The 18,544-nt window shown below is 44.1% G+C and overlaps 1 protein-coding gene across 3 annotated transcripts in view; it reads left to right on the top strand.

Moving 5' to 3' along the window:
• The window catches only part of MAT2B (methionine adenosyltransferase 2B), an 86,443-nt gene extending 69,617 nt beyond the window's left edge, over positions 1 to 16,826 (top strand). For all 3 annotated transcript variants that reach the window (XM_044280855.1, XM_044280853.1, XM_044280854.1), the window contains exons 2-7: positions 4,686 to 4,880; positions 7,237 to 7,351; positions 8,013 to 8,165; positions 8,246 to 8,439; positions 10,490 to 10,603; positions 16,437 to 16,826. In XM_044280855.1, the coding sequence (XP_044136790.1) occupies positions 4,686 to 4,880; positions 7,237 to 7,351; positions 8,013 to 8,165; positions 8,246 to 8,439; positions 10,490 to 10,603; positions 16,437 to 16,607 (942 nt within the window). In that variant the 3' untranslated portion in view covers positions 16,608 to 16,826. The remainder of the gene's footprint in view (positions 1 to 4,685; positions 4,881 to 7,236; positions 7,352 to 8,012; positions 8,166 to 8,245; positions 8,440 to 10,489; positions 10,604 to 16,436) is intronic.
• The last annotated feature ends 1,718 nt before the right edge of the window (positions 16,827 to 18,544 follow it).

Here is an 18,544-nt window from a genome sequence, read left to right as displayed (position 1 = left end):
TTGCTCTGATGTTAGCGTAGAGTTATTGATTATCTCCAGAAACTGTTGAATTTGCACCGGGTTCTTATTTATCTTGGTATTATATATATCTTTAAAATATTCTTGAAGCAGTTCTATTTTCGCCACATGTTCAGTGATTTTATTTCCTGATTTATCTAATAGGCAATGTATATAATTATTTTTTCTTGTCTTTGTCACTACTAGGGCCGCTAACTGTTTACCCGGTATCTGCGCATAGATATAATTATCCCTCACGTAATTTTCTTTCTGTTGTTCAGCCATTAAGAGTCGCTCATCTTCCAGTTTTGAAACTTTCTCTATCCAGACCTCATAATTACTTTCTGTAGGATTTTTAATATAATTAGCTTTTCCACCTCTTGTTGCAGTTTGATAATTTTTTCCCCCCTTATCCCTTTCTTGTATATTGCCGTGTACTTTATAAAAATCCCCCCTCATATAGGCCTTCGCAGCCTCCCAAACTATATTAACTGACGCTGAATGATGATTCATCACAAAAAACTCCCCTATCGCTTTTAAAATCTTATCGTGTATCCTCATTATGTTTATCCACCCTATATTTTATGTGCATCCTCGTTAAGTTTTTTTTTGTGTGTTTTTATATGTATAATAATTGGATTATGGTCCGAGATCCCACGTTGACTGTATTTAACACCGTCAATTTCCAATACACCTGTATTATTTGTGAAAACAAAATCAATCTGTGATAAACTCCTATGCATCTTTAAAAGGCATGAGTATTTTTTTTAATTTAGGATATAATACCCTCCAGATATCTATCCAACACATTTCTTCCGTGATATTTTTTAATTTAGAACCCGTGCAGACGTTTTGAACCTTACCTACCCTACATCTATCTATTTTACTATCCATAATATTACTAAAGTCCCCCATAGCTAGAAGTGTTTTTTTTCTCCTACCTTGAGCCCAAAGTCATACATTTTTAAAGGGACTTCAATTTTGAAAGCTGGTGGTATGTATGTATGTATGTATGTATGTATGTATGTATATATATATATATATATATATATATATATATATATATACATACATACATATACACATTGGCTATTATCCACAGTCTTCCTTCCAGCAAACAATCCATCAGAACATATCGGCCCTCCTGATCTTTAACTGTTTCCCTTATTTTAATATCGATATCCCGATGTATCAAGATACTCACACCTCTTGCATATGATGAATAAACTGAGTGAAAAGAGTGCTGTATCCATGGTCTAGCCAACCGCATTATCGTTTAACTTGTCAGATGCGTCTCTTGTAAGCAAATTATAGCAGGTAGAAATCTATGTATTTCATCAAACACCGCCACCCTCTTTGCTCCCCTGCTCAAACCCCTAATATTCCAAGAGATTAGAGATTATTCTCATAAAGACCTATATAGTTGTCCACCCATTCTTCTGACGTAGCTAGATTCCCAGAGGAGGGGAGGAGAAAAGGCAGGGAAGCTGCAGCACTCCTGGGGTGTCTAGGGTCACAGCTGTGCTGTGGACCCCAGACAGCCGATTTTAGGGTGATGCAACAAAAACTGGCTTTTTTTTTTTTTCCCCCACTAACTTTCCATCAATATCCGTGCCTAACCCAACCTGTCCCTAACCTTTCCCTAAATACTTTGGTGAAGGTGGTGCTAGGGCACAGATGGGGGTGCTGGCTGATGATCCCTGCAGCTCTGGAGATCCATCACTCCCTCCTCGGCTCCTGGACACAAAAGGAGGAGGAGAGGAGCGCTGCAGTAATTTGAATGGCTCAGCCGATCCTGAGAGGTGATGTCACCATCACCTCTCGGGATCACAGGATGGTGATGTGTGGTGTATTATCACACCACCGATCACCATCCTGTTCCGGGTTATCGGGTCCCCAGAGACCCGAATAACCCGGAAACGCAGTAAACCACAGGTCTGCTGCGGTTTTCTGCTAACGCCGACACGGGGGAAGGGGGGGGATTCACAGGACCCCCTGGGCATTGACCCAAGGTGCCTGCTCAATGATTTGACTGGTACGTGAGGTGACCGGAACAGGTTAAGCAAATCCGGCAGGCTGTTCTGGCCGGGAACAGCCTGCCGGATCCATCGTCGCTGCCGAGCACAACCATGCGCTGCTGGAATTACGTCTGGCCCCATTCACTATAATGGGGACCGGTTGTAGCTGAATCTCCACCTGGAAAATATGGCTAGACGAGCAGAGTGCTCGGCATGTTCTCCAGTTTGTAGCTGGATCTCCACTGTTCCCCATTATAGTAAATGAGGCCAGGTGGAATTATGGCAGTGATGGATCTGGCAGACTGTTTCCAGCCGGAACAGCCTTTCCGTTCTACTGTTCTGTTATAGTAGCAGGAGGACGGATTTGGCACATAACTGAACCTAAGTACCACATAGGTTTCTGTTCGGAAGATGATTTGGGAGCGGAGACAAAAGCTGTGCATGCAGGACTTTTGTCTCCACTTCAAAAATCTTCCTCTGAGCGGAAACCTAACAGACCCCATTATAGTCTATGGGGTCCTTAGGTTCCGTTGTGCTTTATGTGCCAAATCCATCCTTTCCGTTTTGGAAAGGCTGAATGGTGATGTGAAACAAGCCTAACATAGCAGGCACCCGCATATCGCAGCTAATGACCCACCCAGTCACTGCATCATAATAGTACAATGCTGAGTGTTAGGGCTCATGCACACAACTGTTGTTTTGCGGTCTGTTTTTCACTGAGTTTTTTCGTATCTGAGGGTTGTTTTAATTTTTTTCTCTGATTTAAGTCCTTGTTCGTTATTCCACAAAACATATCCGTGTGGTTCCCATATGCGATCCGTTTTTTTGGGATCGGAAACAGTAACTTAATAATCACCAAACACATGAGCAATATGGGTTGGGCATAGCATTTCTACAGTATGGATCCGGAAAATACATGGAACACATCCGTATGTTATCCGTGTGTTTCGTATTTTTTGCGGACCCATTGACTTGAATGGGGCCACGGACCGTGATTTGAGGATAACAATAGAGGACATGCACTACTTTTTTGCGGAACGGAAACGGAATGCACACGGAGTACCGTAAAAAAAAAAAAACGGAATGGAAGCGGAATGAAAATACGTTTGTGTGCATGAGCCCTTTACCACCTTTTCAGCATGATGGACTGTTATGGCACAGCATGGCAAGGGATTAGGAAGCTGGATAGCCCTTAGTAGCTAATATAGAGAAAGGTTGTAGCCAGCTCACCTCATTGTCCTGCACGGCGGTGCACGGGGCGGACTCAAGCCAGTCCCTTGTAAGCGGAAGAAGATAGAAAAAAATGCTCCAGCACCGCGATGGATAGTATGAAAATCCCGGTCTTTATTAACACCACAGAAAAGTCAGGTGTATACAGCAATCGAAGACAAACACTGGTGGTCCCCGGTACCCCGGATCTACGCGTTTCGAACTATTGAGTTCTTAGTCATGATCCTAGGTGTCCCCCATGCTCCAAGCCTCAAATACTGTCCGCCCGCCACTATCCCCTCCTAATAAGGGAGGGGCATAGTGGAACAGGGCCGGCAGTAGAATCGGCTGGGCCCATGGGAGACACCTGTGTAAACCCAATCACATGTTAACAATCCCAGTCTCTATAGTATTCCATGAAAAGAGGAATGTGTACATAAATAAAACAAACTAATATAAAATCCTCTGTAGGTCGTCCCTCCAGACATATTTAACATAAGATTCTATTCTAATTCCATGTGAGTCATGAATAAATAGATCTAATATTCAAAAGACAGAGATAAATAGATACAAAATCTCCGGATCACAGACAGCGCACAAAAGTAGGAATTTTATAGTATTGTATTGTCCCATTTGTATCACATGTGTGTCACATCTCTGTTTGGTTCCATACATTGTTCTTTTAATTTTTTCTCCTTTCTTTCGTTCATCCAATACATTAGAGTATTTGGTTTTCTTCCTTATGCTTGGAAAACGCATTGTGTGAACCGAGGTCAATCTTTAGACTGAAAAAAAATTAAAAGAACAATGTATGGAACCAAACAGAGATGTGACACACATGTGATACAAATGGGACAATACAATACTATAAAATTCCTACTTTTGTGCGCTGTCTGTGATCCGGAGATTTTGTATCTATTTATCTCTGTCTTTTGAATATTAGATCTATTTATTCATGACTCACATGGAATTAGAATAGAATCTTATGTTAAATATGTCTGGAGGGACGACCTACAGAGGATTTTATATTAGTTTGTTTTATTTATGTACACATTCCTCTTTTCATGGAATACTATAGAGACTGGGATTGTTAACATGTGATTGGGTTTACACAGGTGTCTCCCATGGGCCCAGCCGATTCTACTGCCGGCCCTGTTCCACTATGCCCCTCCCTTATTAGGAGGGGATAGTGGCGGGCGGACAGTATTTGAGGCTTGGAGCATGGGGGACACCTAGGATCATGACTAAGAACTCAATAGTTCGAAACGCGTAGATCCGGGGTACCGGGGACCACCAGTGTTTGTCTTCGATTGCTGTATACACCTGACTTTTCTGTGGTGTTAATAAAGACCGGGATTTTCATACTATCCATCGCGGTGCTGGAGCATTTTTTTCTATCTTCTTCAGCCCTTAGTAGCTACACAGAGGAAGAGTTCTAACCGCTGTCTTTTTATATTGTAGGAGGATTTTGTTGCGTCCTGCAGAAGAGTTCTGATAACTGGAGCAACTGGTCTCCTGGGCCGAGCTGTATACAAAGAGTTCAAGGACAAAAACTGGCATGTACTGGGCTGCGGTTACAGCCGGGCTCGACCTCAGATTGAGTCGCTTAATCTGCTAGACACATCTGCAGTGAAGGAACTGGTCGAAGAGTTTAAGGTAAATTATTAAGGGGTTGTGTCATAAACTGCTTTTCACTCTAAAGGTTATTTTCATCTAGTACTTTGGCTCCTATCCCTATTTTTATTTTTTTCAAAAAATTCATTTGCACTTGTCTCTTACCCCCATGCTTGAATCCTTGTCATGTGTCTGCTGTCCCATCTTGCCTTAGGGCAGTGAAATGGTCCTGACATCAGCAGATCATGTGACCAGAGGTCACGCTACATTTTTTTTCTGGAGGAGTAAAAAATACTCCTCTTAACTTTTTTTTAGAAGTATATAGTAGTAGTAGTAAATAGGTAATACGAGATTTCTGCAGGGAAACCATTACTAGTCTACTTTGGAACTGTCTTCCATGTATAAATAGCAAACTTTTCTAAAAGGGTTTTCCTGGATTTTAATATTGATGACCTGTCCTCTGCCGATCAGCTGGCAGCTCCCCGTGAGTGCAGCCTTACCTTGATTGTTTACCTGCTCGCCGTCAATATCGCAGCGGTGAGCAGGTGTAATTACAAGAAGCCATCCCATTCAATACTATGGGACGGCTCCTTCTATACACTTGAATAGGAACGAGCCGTCCCATTAAAAATAATGGGATCACTTCTAGTTACACCTACTCAACCCTGCAAGGTCGACGGTGAGCAGGTAAACAACAAAGGTAAGGCTGTGCTCGTATGGAGGTGGGAGTGGTGGGTGTCAGACCTCCGCCGATCTGATATTGATGACCTATCCTAAGGATAGGTCATCAATACTATTACCTTCTTCTATAGCCCAGTTGCTGTATTTTCATGACAGTAACAATAAAAACTGCAACTTCACTGCACCTTCTGAATATACCTAGCCCCGGTAGATGTGTGCAGACATCTGCATCTTTTGTAAGAAACGGGCTCTCTCAAAACTTAATAAAGATTTTGGGTGGCACTGTCTAGGGCTAAGAAGCTCCAGGGTGGCACTGTCTAGGGTTAAAACGCTCCAGGGTGGCACTGTCTAGGGTTAAAACGCTCCAGGGTGGCACTGTCTAGGGTTAAAACGCTCCAGGGTGGCACTGTCTAGGGTTAAAACGCTCCAGGGTGGCACTGTCTAGGGTTAAAACGCTCCAGGGTGGCACTGTCTAGGGTTAAAACGCTCCAGGGTGGCACTGTCTATAGGGTTAAAACGCTCCAGGGTGGCACTGTCTAGGGTTAAAACGCTCCAGGGTGGCACTGTCTAGGGTTAAAACGCTCCAGGGTGGCACTGTCTAGGGTTAAAACGCTCCAGGGTGGCACTGTCTAGGGTTAAAACGCTCCAGGGTGGCACTGTCTAGGGTTAAAACGCTCCAGGGTGGCACTGTCTAGGGTTAAAACGCTCCAGGGTGGCACTGTCTAGGGTTAAAACGCTCCAGGGTGGCACTGTCTAGGGTTCAAACGCTCCAGGGTGGCACTGTCTAGGGTTCAAACGCTCCAGGGTGGCACTGGCTGGGGTTCAAACGCTCCAGGGTGGCACTGGCTGGGGTTCAAACGCTCCAGGGTGGCACTGGCTGGGGTTTTAGAAGCCCCTGGGTGGCACTGGCTGGGATTTTAGAAGCCCCTGGGTGGCACTGGCTGGGGTTTTAGAAGCCCCTGGGTGGCACTGGCTGGGGTTTTAGAAGCCCCTGAGTGAAAGAGGTTGAAGGGATTAAAACTTTTTATTTTATTTTGTTGATCCAAGGCTCCATTCCAGAGTGATACTTTTTCCTAATATGCAACTTAGGCCTTTGGTGCAACATGGACTTCACCATTGCTCTGGCTGCACTCGTTTCTGAGGGCAGCCCCTGCCTGGCTGGTTTGATGCACAGGCGGTGGCAAAGCAGTGAGGGAAGGGCTGGCCTGCATGTCGTTAGCAGTCAGTGCCCGGTGCTGCTTGAGTGCACAGGCGCAGCCGGCCTGGTTAGGGGACGGGTAGGCCATGAACATGTTGATATGCTCATTGTGGGTTGTAACCAGGCTAGGATTAACTCAGTGTCTATCTCCAACTTTCTTAAAATCCCAGACAGACCCTTTAAGGGGAATAGAATTAATAGAGACCTGGTTTAAATTGAGAAATAGTTCTAGAACAGCTCTCAGCAACCTTCACCACCCCAGCTGCTGTGAAACTGCAACTCCCATCATGCACACATACTTGGCTATTCTAGTAACTCCTGTAGAAGTGAAAGGAGGATTCTGAGAGTTGTAGTTTCAGAACCGCTGACGTGCCGGAGGTTGCTGATCCCTGTTCTAAAAAAAAACAAGCTTGTTGGAAAATATGAACATGGCTGTAATACACCTGACTCCATAGCTGTATACTATGAGCGTAAAATGTATATCTTTCCTGTATCTAAATAATTGTTTGTTTCTTCCAGCCACATGTGATTGTACATTGTGCTGCTGAAAGGAAACCGGAAATTGTGGAGAATCAGCCAGATTTGGCTGCCTTGATAAATGTGGGGGCGTCTGAAAATCTAGCTAAAGTTGCAGGTAATTGGTTGACCTACTCCTAACACATTGTAAATAAATGTATTTTACCTATATTCTGGTAAAAGCCATATTCAATGTAAACCATGGATTTGATAGCTCCTTAGTGCAATCAGACAAATTGTCACCTCAAAAGCCTCTTGTATCCTGCATCCACCCCCTTTACCCCCAAGCACATACCTGTTCAGGGCATCACACCACACTATTCCCTTTATACTAATTGGCTTGTTAGTTTTAGTTTTGTTGTGTTTTTTTTATTTTATTTTTTTCCGGGGTGTATGTACCTTTTAAAATCCTCATCATTTTGTGACCCAGTTGACATTATAGTGGTGTTTTCACTTTCACTTGGATAAAGCTATTAAACCTATTATTATTTTTTTTGCCTAATGTGAATTGTTAGAAGGGTTGCCCAGCCCCATGGAGGTTTTCCAAAGATTTCTGCTGCTCTCATGCCTCGATGTTCTCTGTTCACCCAGTTTCAGTGACATCATGTGACCTGTAGCCAACCACTGTCCCACACTGTAAGCACTTTGTCAAAAATGGGGTGGAATAAACCCTTTCATCCAAAAATGTATTCTTCATTTTCTTGATGCCTCCTCCCTTTGGCTGAGCCACTGTTCACACTTCTCTGTAAAGCATTTTCCCCTTTTCTTCTATTCCGCAGCTGCGGGTGGAGCATTCCTTATCTATATTAGCACAGACTATGTCTTTGATGGAACAAACCCTCCTTACAGAGAAGACGCTATGCCTAATCCCTTAAACCTGTATGGTAAAACCAAGCTAGAAGGAGAGCGAGTAGTGCTCCAGAACAATGAGGGTGAGAGCGGGTTTTTTGGTCAGTCAGCGTGCTGTAATTGAAGAAATATTCAAGCAAGTTTTCTGTTATTTTGATGGAAGGTGCCGCAGTGCTCAGAGTTCCTGTGCTGTACGGAGACGTGGAGAAGATAGAAGAGAGTGCTGTCACAATAATGTTTGACAAGGTGCAGAACAGTAACAAATCGGCCAACATGGACAACTGGCTGCAGCGGTTTCCCACATATGTGAAGGATGTGGCTAGTGTATGTCTACAGTTGTCAGAGAGAAAGCTTCAGGTACAGCAGAACATCCAGCATAGATGCATCCTGTTTTGTGACTAGAACTCCTTCCTTGCCCACTTATAATCTATATATGTAAAGAAATCTTCCCATTTCAGCAGCATTTCACAGTGTACCTGTTACCACTTTGAGGTGTAATCTGCATTGGTGTATGATATCTTCCCTTGTGGTCATTTAGTTAAATGTTGTCTTTTTATGTCACTTTTTCCATTACTTTTACTTTCATGTGGATTTGAAGGGTGAGCTTGACCAAGAGGCTTCACCCAAAGTCGCACTCGCCAACAGCATCCAGTAAGGGCACAATGTGTTCGACATCAGCCCATGTGGCCTTACACCTTCACTTTGTGCTAGAAACAAAAAAGACACTGAGCTAATGTTCATTGGTGTCAGCCCCTGTCATTGTATCCTGTAAACACTAGCTCACGTGCTCCCCTTGCTGAGATTTGCAGAGTTTCAACACATACCAGTTAGAAAAATGGTGTGCCGCCAATCAGGCGAAAATTTTATACAGTATCCTGTGAAAATAGTAAAAACAAAAATCAGAGAAATTCCCCATTGTGCTGCTACCCCAAGACTCAGAATAGTACATCAGACTACATGATCCACCAATTGGCTCCTTAAAAATAGGGCTGCATATGGCTAGAACCACTAAAGAATATTCATTTGCGCTAATGTTGGTTAATGGGGCCTGTTTTAGTTAGGCCTTGAAAGTGTTAAACATAAAAGTAGCCACTTTTTCGCCATCACTGAGCGCTGAAGCTCCTGTCTATGGTGGCCCAGAAGTGAGGCCTCATCCATAGTCACATGCACCACTGGCCATATGGTGACACATCCCCCGCGGTCACATGCGGCTTGGGCTTATGTCACCACTGAGGCTAGTGCATGGCTGCAGTGCTGTAGGTGACCATGGACGGGATGCAACACTTCCGGTCTGCCAGAACGGAAATCTTCATGCTTAAACAGAGCAGTAGTAAATAAGTAAGTGAGTTTTGTCTTGGGGTCGAACAGCCCCTCTAAGGGAACCTGTCTAGAGGAGGGTAACTAACCCACCAGCATTTCTTTATGCAGCTGGGGTTTAGCCCTGTCAGTTTCGGAGTTACATGGTAGAAGAACTCCTCAGTCTCTGGAGAGAATCCACTCGTCTGCTCATGGAGACTGGGTGACTGCAATGCTCTTGACAAGAGTCTCCATCTCACTTAGCACAAATTGATTTCTGTGAATGTAATCATCTGTTGCTTTTCAATGCGATCATCAGCAGGACAGCAACACTGAGCGTCCTCAACAGTGGCTTGCAAAATGGAACAAAATTATTTTATATTGTGTTAGGCTGGAGATAGAAGAGATACCGTTCAGGGGCTGCGATACGTCACTGAATGGTATCGCACACTGCAGGCTCTTATGTTGTATCGGTTCTCAAAATGGAGAAGTCGATGCCATTCTATTTTATGGGCGGTCAGGTGCAGAACGTTTCCAGTCATATCCAGGAGTGGACCAGCAAGCCCACCGGAACATCAGCGCAGGAGCAGGGGGATTTAAAAAGTATTGCCGGTTTTTTACTGGCATTCTGAGAAATCATCAGGTTAGGACCTGCAGACAGATTTTGTTCTAAGATCACAGGGGCAGAGAGGTGCATACAGATTGTTATTGCACATTTCCCATGTCTCGCGCTTATCTGTACAGTTAAATGATGGTTCAGAATGAATGGTGCTCATCCTTAAAATTTAAAATCTAGTCTGTGGCATTACTGCCCTTCATAAAAAAAAATACCCTAGTAGTGTACCCTAAAGCCTTCCTGTGTAATCCCAGCACCAAACATGTTCAGCTCTTTAGCTGTCACGTCCTCCGTTTTTACCTGCTCAGTGGCCACGAGATTCTGCAGGTAAAATTGCGTTATTATCAAAACAATATTCTATCTTTGTGAGTTTGGAACCCACACCCCGAGCATGTGGGCATGATATCTGATGTGTGTGGCTGCTCTACATGAGACTGTAACAATGCACATTATTGGATTGGACATTTTACTGATCTGCCATCTTGTCATTCCCAGGACCCCTCAATAAACGGCATTTTCCATTGGTCTGGTAACGAACAGATGACAAAATATGAAATGGCTTGTGCCATGGCAGATGTTTTCAACCTTCCCGCCAGACACTTGAGACCAGTAAGTAATGTGAGATGGAGTGTGAGTATTTCTGCGGGGTTCTCCAAATCCCCTTCACAAGCAGTGGAATGAATATCGGTGCAGAAGCATTATGCGGAGTGTGTGTTGTGGACTTTTATGCATAGACCTGGTAGGTAAATACACACCTCATTGTGAAATGTGAAAAACCTTCCCAATGGAGTTAGTCTGAACTGGCCCTTACTGTGTTAATGAGTCCCCATGGTTTTGTGTAGGCAGTGGATGTTATGTTGCACTGGGAGAACAATCCCAAGGTTCCTTAGTAGCTTCCAGGGTCACTTACATTGCACGTGTAGAAGGGAGTGAACTGTGGATAAGAGAGACAACTCCTGTCTTGTTAGAGCTGAGTGGGCTGAGGTTTTAAAAGGAATGTTTTTGAGATTAAATCTCGCTCCAGTGACAGTTTTTAGCTTGTCGTACATTTTCAATCATGTTCGCACCCTTTATATTATATTAGTATAATGCAACATTTTTTTTGTCAGAAAGTACTGTAAATTATTACAAGAAAAAACTATCTGTGTCTAATATGGTCAGGGGGGTTTGGTAGAGCTGATCCCTCTGATCATTTTCTTAATGATGGGGTAGTGCACTCTGCACTACCCTATCTGCCCCCACCAGGGAATCAAATATGAATCACTTTTCTACCCTAAGCCAAGAAGGCTCGTGACTGTCTTAGACCTCCAGGGAAGCCTTAAAGGGTTTCTGTCACCAGAATTAACCCTCTTAAACTGTCTGACATTAGCAATGTGTCACTTCAGACTGCTGGGAAGGTGTAATTATATATAATTGTTCACTCCTTATCACTTCTGCTGTAAAGCTTTATTGAGTTCCCTAGTTTTAATTCTACATCTTTTAATTTTCTGTATATAGAGACCTCTCGCATATGCTTTCATGGCGTCCCATACTTTCCCTAAGGGTGCCGACCCTTTATTAAAATTAAAGAATTCTCTTATGTATTCTGTTAGGGGGTCTTCCTCATCTAACAATTGTATCCAAAAGGGATCAAGTTTCCAGAGCCCTGATCCACAGCGTCCTCTATCTTTTTCAAAACTCAATTCTGTGTGTATGGGGGAGTAATCAGAGAGGCAGCGCGGTAGGTATTCTATAACAGAGGTATAAGGCAATGCTTCTAGGGACCCAATGGGCTAATCTATTCTGGACAGGGAATTATGGGACACAGAGAAGCAGGAGTATTGCAGTTCCTGGGGGAATCTAATTCTCCATAGATTGTGCAGGTCCAGTTCTCTGAGTAGCTTTGCCAATGAGGTCTCCACAGCATTTGCTAGGTTATTAGGGAACTTATCCAAAAAAGGATCTAGATATTTGTTAAAATCACCCATCATCAGAATCGGCACCTGTGGGCCTTGAGCTCTCCATGTCATTACTTCTTTTATTGCACTGCTGGAATATGGCGGTGGAATGTACATGGCAATTAGAAGAAATTGTACCCCAAAAATAGACACTCAAAGGGAATGGCTCTATGGACTAGGACACTAACCCCCCTAGCGTGTGTAGAAAAGGTGGAATTAAAGGCCTGTGAGATCCATGGTTTATGAAGCAGTCTATGGGATTGTTTAGACAAGTGAGTCTCAGTGAGGCATATTATGGTTGGCTGATACTTCTAAACGGCCATAAAAAACGCTTGGCGTTTAGTGAGATCTCCCAGGCCTCTAACATTTAATACTATAATGTGAGTTTTATCCGCCATCATTCCGTGGAAGACATAAGAGAAAAGATGATCTAGACATCAAAATAAGGCATTTACCATATGGCAAAAGAACAATTGCATGTATTATCTCTCTGCAGGTCTTAACCCTAAGTAAATAATGAACATAATATTCCCAACAAAAAGAACTTTTGGTGGTCCCCAAGCAGGACATGAGGCACAGGAAAAGTTCCTATCACCCGCAGCATAGAAAGCAGTAGCACATCCGCATTCACGGATCAGATCTCAGTAATAGACATCCGGGCAGCAATAAAACAGCATAACAAATGGCGTATTGGCACAGTTAACTCTTGGTATGTCAACTAAACATGTAACAGCACAAGTATGACTACTAAAGTCATTGTTATAAGATAGCACCAGATTGTTACTCTGGAGCACGGTGGTGTCCATAAAAGAACAGGATCATAGCAGACAGGAAGCATTATACTTATCCGCCCGTCCCCAGAGTCTTCCAGGTTTTCCTCGGTGAAGTCCCAGGCGTGGCATTTCCCACTTTTTTTTCATAACTTTCGGAGGATAGGGCTTTCTTTTGTTCAATCCAACCAGGGATTCAAAGAAGTGGGTCTTTCCTTTAAACACTATCCGCAGCTTTGAGGGATATAGCATGGAGTACTGTATATTCTGTGAGCGTAGTCGCTTTTTAACATCCAGGAATCGTGCACGTCGTCTCTGCACCTCCGCTGAGAAGTCAGGAAAAATAGAGACTTTATGTCCATCTATAGATAGATAGATTCTGGCGTTCCCTTGCTTTGCGGAGAATGGTATCTCTATCTTGAAAATGTAAAATCCATATTCACATTGGTCTAGGAGGGCCTCCTGATGAGGTGGTGGGCGAAACGGCATTCTGTGCGCCTTCTCTATAGCAAGCCAGGATCCTACTCCACACTGAGGGGCAACACCCCGAAACAGCTGTCTGTGGATGGATAACTGGCTTAGGTCTTCCCTGTGACATCCTTAAAGCTTATAAAAGAGCGGGATCTTGACATAGGGGCCACTTAATGTGGTGGATTTGGTGATCTCTGTAATGGGAACACCCCTTTGCTCGGTTTATCTTCCTTTGAGGGATATCTGGCTCTCACTGTGTTGAAGACCCATCACTGGGGCTCCACGGTTATTTTGCATCTCTCTATAGCAAAGAAGGGAGAAAGAGAGTCTTTTCCAAATATCTTTCTGAACCAGTCCTCAAAGAAGTGGACAGCATGGGACACCAGTTTTTTCAGGGACCCCCCACTATGCAAAGGTTATTTCGGCGCGATCTATTTTCCAAATGCTCAGTTTTATTTATTAGGAGGGTTGATGTTGTGTATTACTTTAGCCAGATCCCGTTTCATAGGGGGGACCTGGTCTTCCAGTCTGCTTACTTGTCCCTCCGCTTCAGCTATTCTTTCGTTAACTTTCCTGATATCCTGTCTAAGGCCTCTTTCACACTTGCGTTGTCTGCGTTGTCCGGATCTGTCGTGTACTCCATTTGCCGGAATTACATGCCGGATCCGGAAAAAACGCAAGTGAACTGAAAGCATTTGAAGACTGATCCGTCTTCAAAATGCGTTCAGTGTTACTATGGCAGCCAGGACGCTATTAACACCCTGGTTGCCATAGTAGTAGTGGGAAGTGGGGGAGCAGTATACTTACCGTCCGTGCAGCTCCCGGGGCGCTCCAGAATGACGTCAGAGCGCCCCATGCGCATGGATGACGTGTCCATGCGATCACGTCATCCATGCGCGTGGGGCGCACTGAAGTCAATCTGGAGCGCCCCGGGAGCTGCACGGACGGTAAGTATACTGCTCCCCCGCTCCCCACTACACTTTACCATGGCTGCCAGGACTTTAGCGTCCTGGCAGCCTTGGTAACCATTCAGAAAAAGCTAAACGTTGGATCCGGTAATGCGCCGAAACGACGTTTAGCTTAAGGCCGGATCCGGATTAATGCCTTTCAATGGGCATTAATTCCGGATCCGGCCTTGCGGCAAGTTTTCAGGATTTTTGGCCGGAGCAAAAAGCGCAGCATGCTGCGGTATTTTCTCCGGCCAAAAAACGTTCCAGTCCTGAACTGAAGACATCCTGATGCATCCTGAACGGATTTCTCTCCATTCAGAATGCATGGGGATAAACCTGATCAGGATCATTCCGGCATAGAGCCTTGACGACGGAACTCTATGCCGGAACAAAAGAACGCAAGTGTGAAAGAGCCCTAATAAAGGACGCATTTTCTTGGCGGGACCCAATGGATGCATTAAGGGTCATCAGAGCTGCACTACATTGGTGCACGGCTGCATATATGTCCTTAATAGTAGGTTCAGTCAGCAGCGGGAGAGTGGGGATAGAGGGTTGTACTTGGGCACTGTGCAGTGAACTATGCTCAGTGGGGGGGGCCCTTCACTTGCCTTCAACTCCTCCACGTGGGATCCGCCATCTTGGGAGCAGGAGTCTCGCTCTGTAGCATGAGCGGCCGAATCCGCTGCTTGTTCCGCCATCACTCCAGGCAGAGTATCCTCCGGTACGAGGTTCTCTTTTGTGGGAGTGACATGGGCATATTATTCCGGGTGCGGTGCGACCTCCACTGCTTTATTAGACACGGCCGCGCCATGTTGTTTTGCTGGGGTCGGTCCCGCCGCCTCCTCTTTCTTCCCGACAGAGCGGGTCATACCGGCCTGGGGCCACAGAGAGGTCTTTCTTGTTATTTTGATGGTGCCTGGCTGTTTAAATCACCGCAGCCAAAGGATGGTGACAGATCTTTGCAAGCCCTGCCCGGGAGCTCTAGCGCACGTACTTTTACATTGCCGGCCAGGCTACGCCCCGGTAGTTTATTTGTTTAATTGCTTACTTTTAATCTCGCATGCAACAGTGGTCTGATCGCTGTTACGATATAATGCAGTAGTCATCTATTGCAGTGTATTGCTATTTCCATGCTGTAAATCTGCCATAAACTTGCACAATGAACAGATATAATATGCTGGTATATGTCCTTGCTGAAGCCAGTCACTGTATATAGATAGGGAATGCTATCATTTTTGATAGGTGGTGATCTGACCTTTTAGGACCCACCCCCAACAATCCTGAAAATAAAGGAGACTTGCTGGTCTAGCACTGCATCCCTTTTAGGTTTTTTCCCACACAGCGGCCTCTAACTACTTCTGTGCAGGGAACCGCAGCGTGGCCTAGTTCAAGAGTGCGTTGCTGTGCTCATCAGGTCATACCCTTTGCTCTCAGGATTCTAGCAATATGTCAGCACTTTATGAAAGATTTGTTGTTTGAATTATTTTCTGTGGTCTAAACTTAAAGGAGTTGTCTTGCTTCAGCAAGTGGCATTTATCATGTAGAGAAGGTTAATACAAGGCACTTACTAGTGTGTCCATATTGCCTCCTCTGCTGGCTTCATTCATTTTTCCATCACATTATACACTGCTCGTATCCATGGTTACGACCACTCTACAATCCAGCAGCTGTGGCCTTGTTTTCCATGTAGGAAAAAGCTCTGGTCTCTCTGGTGGCTGGGACCATGGGAGCACGCATGCGCCATAGCTCCTGTCCCGGACACCTCATAATCGCGCTGTAGCAGTGGCCAAAAGTCCTGGAAACTAGCAGTATATAATGTGATAGAAAAATGATTCAAGCCAGCAAAGGAAGCAATATGGACAATCACAATGCATTAGTAAGTGACTTGTATTAACATTCTCTACACGATGCATGCCATTTGCTGAAGTAATACAACTTTGACACAAACGTTTTTTTGTTGTGGTCTTTTTTGAAAATCACAGGATGACATTTTTAAAATCACATGGATTGCGGAAAAAAAAGTTTTTTCTCTAGCAGCTTTTGCACAGAATAAAATGGCAAACCAAATTAATGTATGAAAGTAGCGTAAAATTATGTTTATAGCATAGTAAACCTTTTGTTAAAAAAAAAAAAAAAAAAAAGTCAAGATGCTTGGTTTAAATCGTTCTTCCACTTTTTTGCATGTTCTGACTTTCCTTGAGCCTCTTTGTTGATGGAAGTCCTAGAAGCTGCATTCTAGCATAAGATAGATAAATGCAGAGGTAGTGCCGGGTCACAAGTGGTTAATTGGGAAATTGTGCTTATATTTGTTTAGATCACAGATGAACCTGTTGGAGCTACTCCCCGACCTTGGAACCCACAACTGGACTGCTCCAGGCTGGAGGCACTTGGCGTTGGGCAGCGGACACCCTTCAGAGTCGGCATTAGGGAATCCCTTTGGCCATTTTTAGATGAAAAGAAATCGCATCAAACTATGTTCCATTAGTTTATTGTTCCTTGTAGATGAAGTTGATTCCTCTACTTTTTTTTCTTGAAGAAATTTAGTTTTGTATTGTTGTTAATAAGTATATATAAATTGAGAAAAACTGGTCAATGTCAGTTCTGGTATATAAACACTTGAGTGTATAAAGTCGATTGTTATCATCTGTCGATTTACTGATTATCAGGACAGCAGTTAAATACAATAGTTTCTGGATATATTGTACTCTGCCTTCTGTGTGCTGTATGTGATCCTCCAACCCATCTGCATGGCAGATCCAGCCGTGGCATCATTTAGTCAGTGGATTAGGAGACTGATGCTGGGTAGGACTTTAATTTCCTTGATGCTGTGCTGATGCCAAATCACTATACCATTAGTGCACAATGCTGTGTACCACACGTACCCTGTGCTCTGCTCATCGTGATACCAAGGTTGTCCCTATTGTGCCACAATTTTGGTCACTTTTTCTATAATGAAAAATGACAGCATTATCCTGTATTGTCCCCGTTTTCAGGATCCTTTATTTCCAGTGATAAAATCTATCCATTGTCATGTGATGTGGTTAAGGCACAGCTCTGACTACTGTATTGTAACCCCAGGGGACTGGGCGCCTGTGTCTCCATAACATAACAAGGACAGATTTTTATTCTGTGGAAGCAATAAACGATGCTATTGAATGACTGAAAGCAAAGATCTTGAAAACCATTGAGAATCAATACAGAAAATGATATTGCAAATAAGGCTACTTTTACATTAGCGTTTTTTTGCGGTTCCGTCATGGATCTGCAAAAAACGCTTCCGTTACAATAATACAACCGCATGTATTCGTCATGAACGGATCCGGCTGTATTAGGTCTTCTATAGGCATGACTGATCCGTCCCCATTGACTTGCATTGTGTGTCAGAACGGATCTGTTTGGTGTCCGCCTCCAGAGCGGAATGGAGGCTGAACGAAGCCAAACTGATGCATTCTGAACGGATCCTTATCCATTTAGAATGCATTAGGGCAAAACTGATCCGTTTTGGGCCACTTCTGAGAGCCCACGATGGAAAGCCAAAATGCTAGTGTGAAAGTAGCCTAATAATCTTTATTTGCTGAAAATGGAATACACTTTTAACGGACGTGTGTGTGTGTGTTTTTTATTTTTTTATTCCACCTGCTTCCCACTGCTCAGTTCCAGCTTCATAGGTTCCAGGGTGTCTTCACAGCACTTCGGTTCCTGCATGTAAACTTCAGGTGTGCTGCAGAAGCCAATGACTGGCCTCAGTCAAGTAGCGAGATTAGATGGTTCAACCATGCAGACGGCAAACATTGATTTTTGTGTCTGTATAAAATATGCGATTGCCTGATGAGCGACCGTGTGCTTGTTCATCGGGTAATCGTGGCACTTTTACAAAGGCAGATCTTCGCTAACGAGAGTTCCTTTGAATGCTTATTAGCAATCATCTGGCAACCCAGCGTAATACAGGTTTTAGGGCTGTTTCACCCAAGTGAGTCCATTGCGGGAATCGCATAGTGTGTGAGCGTGATTCTCCGTTCTGGACTTGCAGAAGAGCATGGAATTATACTGATTTATAATGCTATGTGCCTCTGCTTGACCTCTGCAGGATTATACTGACAACTTTATGTCACTATGTTTCTGGAGAAGTAAGGCTTCTATCACACTGGCATTAGGCTTGTCTGGCAGACTGTTCCGGCATGTTTGAACATGTGTGCTGCCAGAATCCCGGCCCCATTCACTATAATGAGCTGCGGCCACATTTCAGGCCTGTCTCTACTTTAGTGAATGGGGCTTCCGGCAGCACACGTGTTCAAACAGTACAGATCCGGCAGGCTGTTCTCCTGCTGGACAAGCCTAAAGCCAGTGTGAAGGAAGTCTAAGGTCATGCAGAGGCACACACCATTATAAATCATGATAATGCCGTGTGTTCCTGCAAGACCA

The sequence above is a fragment of the Bufo gargarizans genome, chromosome 2, assembly GCF_014858855.1.
Source record: "Bufo gargarizans isolate SCDJY-AF-19 chromosome 2, ASM1485885v1, whole genome shotgun sequence".
Classification (NCBI taxonomy): Eukaryota; Metazoa; Chordata; class Amphibia; order Anura; family Bufonidae; genus Bufo; species Bufo gargarizans.
The sequence above is the reverse complement of the archived record's forward strand: the minus strand, read 5'-3'. Positions and strand labels throughout refer to the sequence as shown.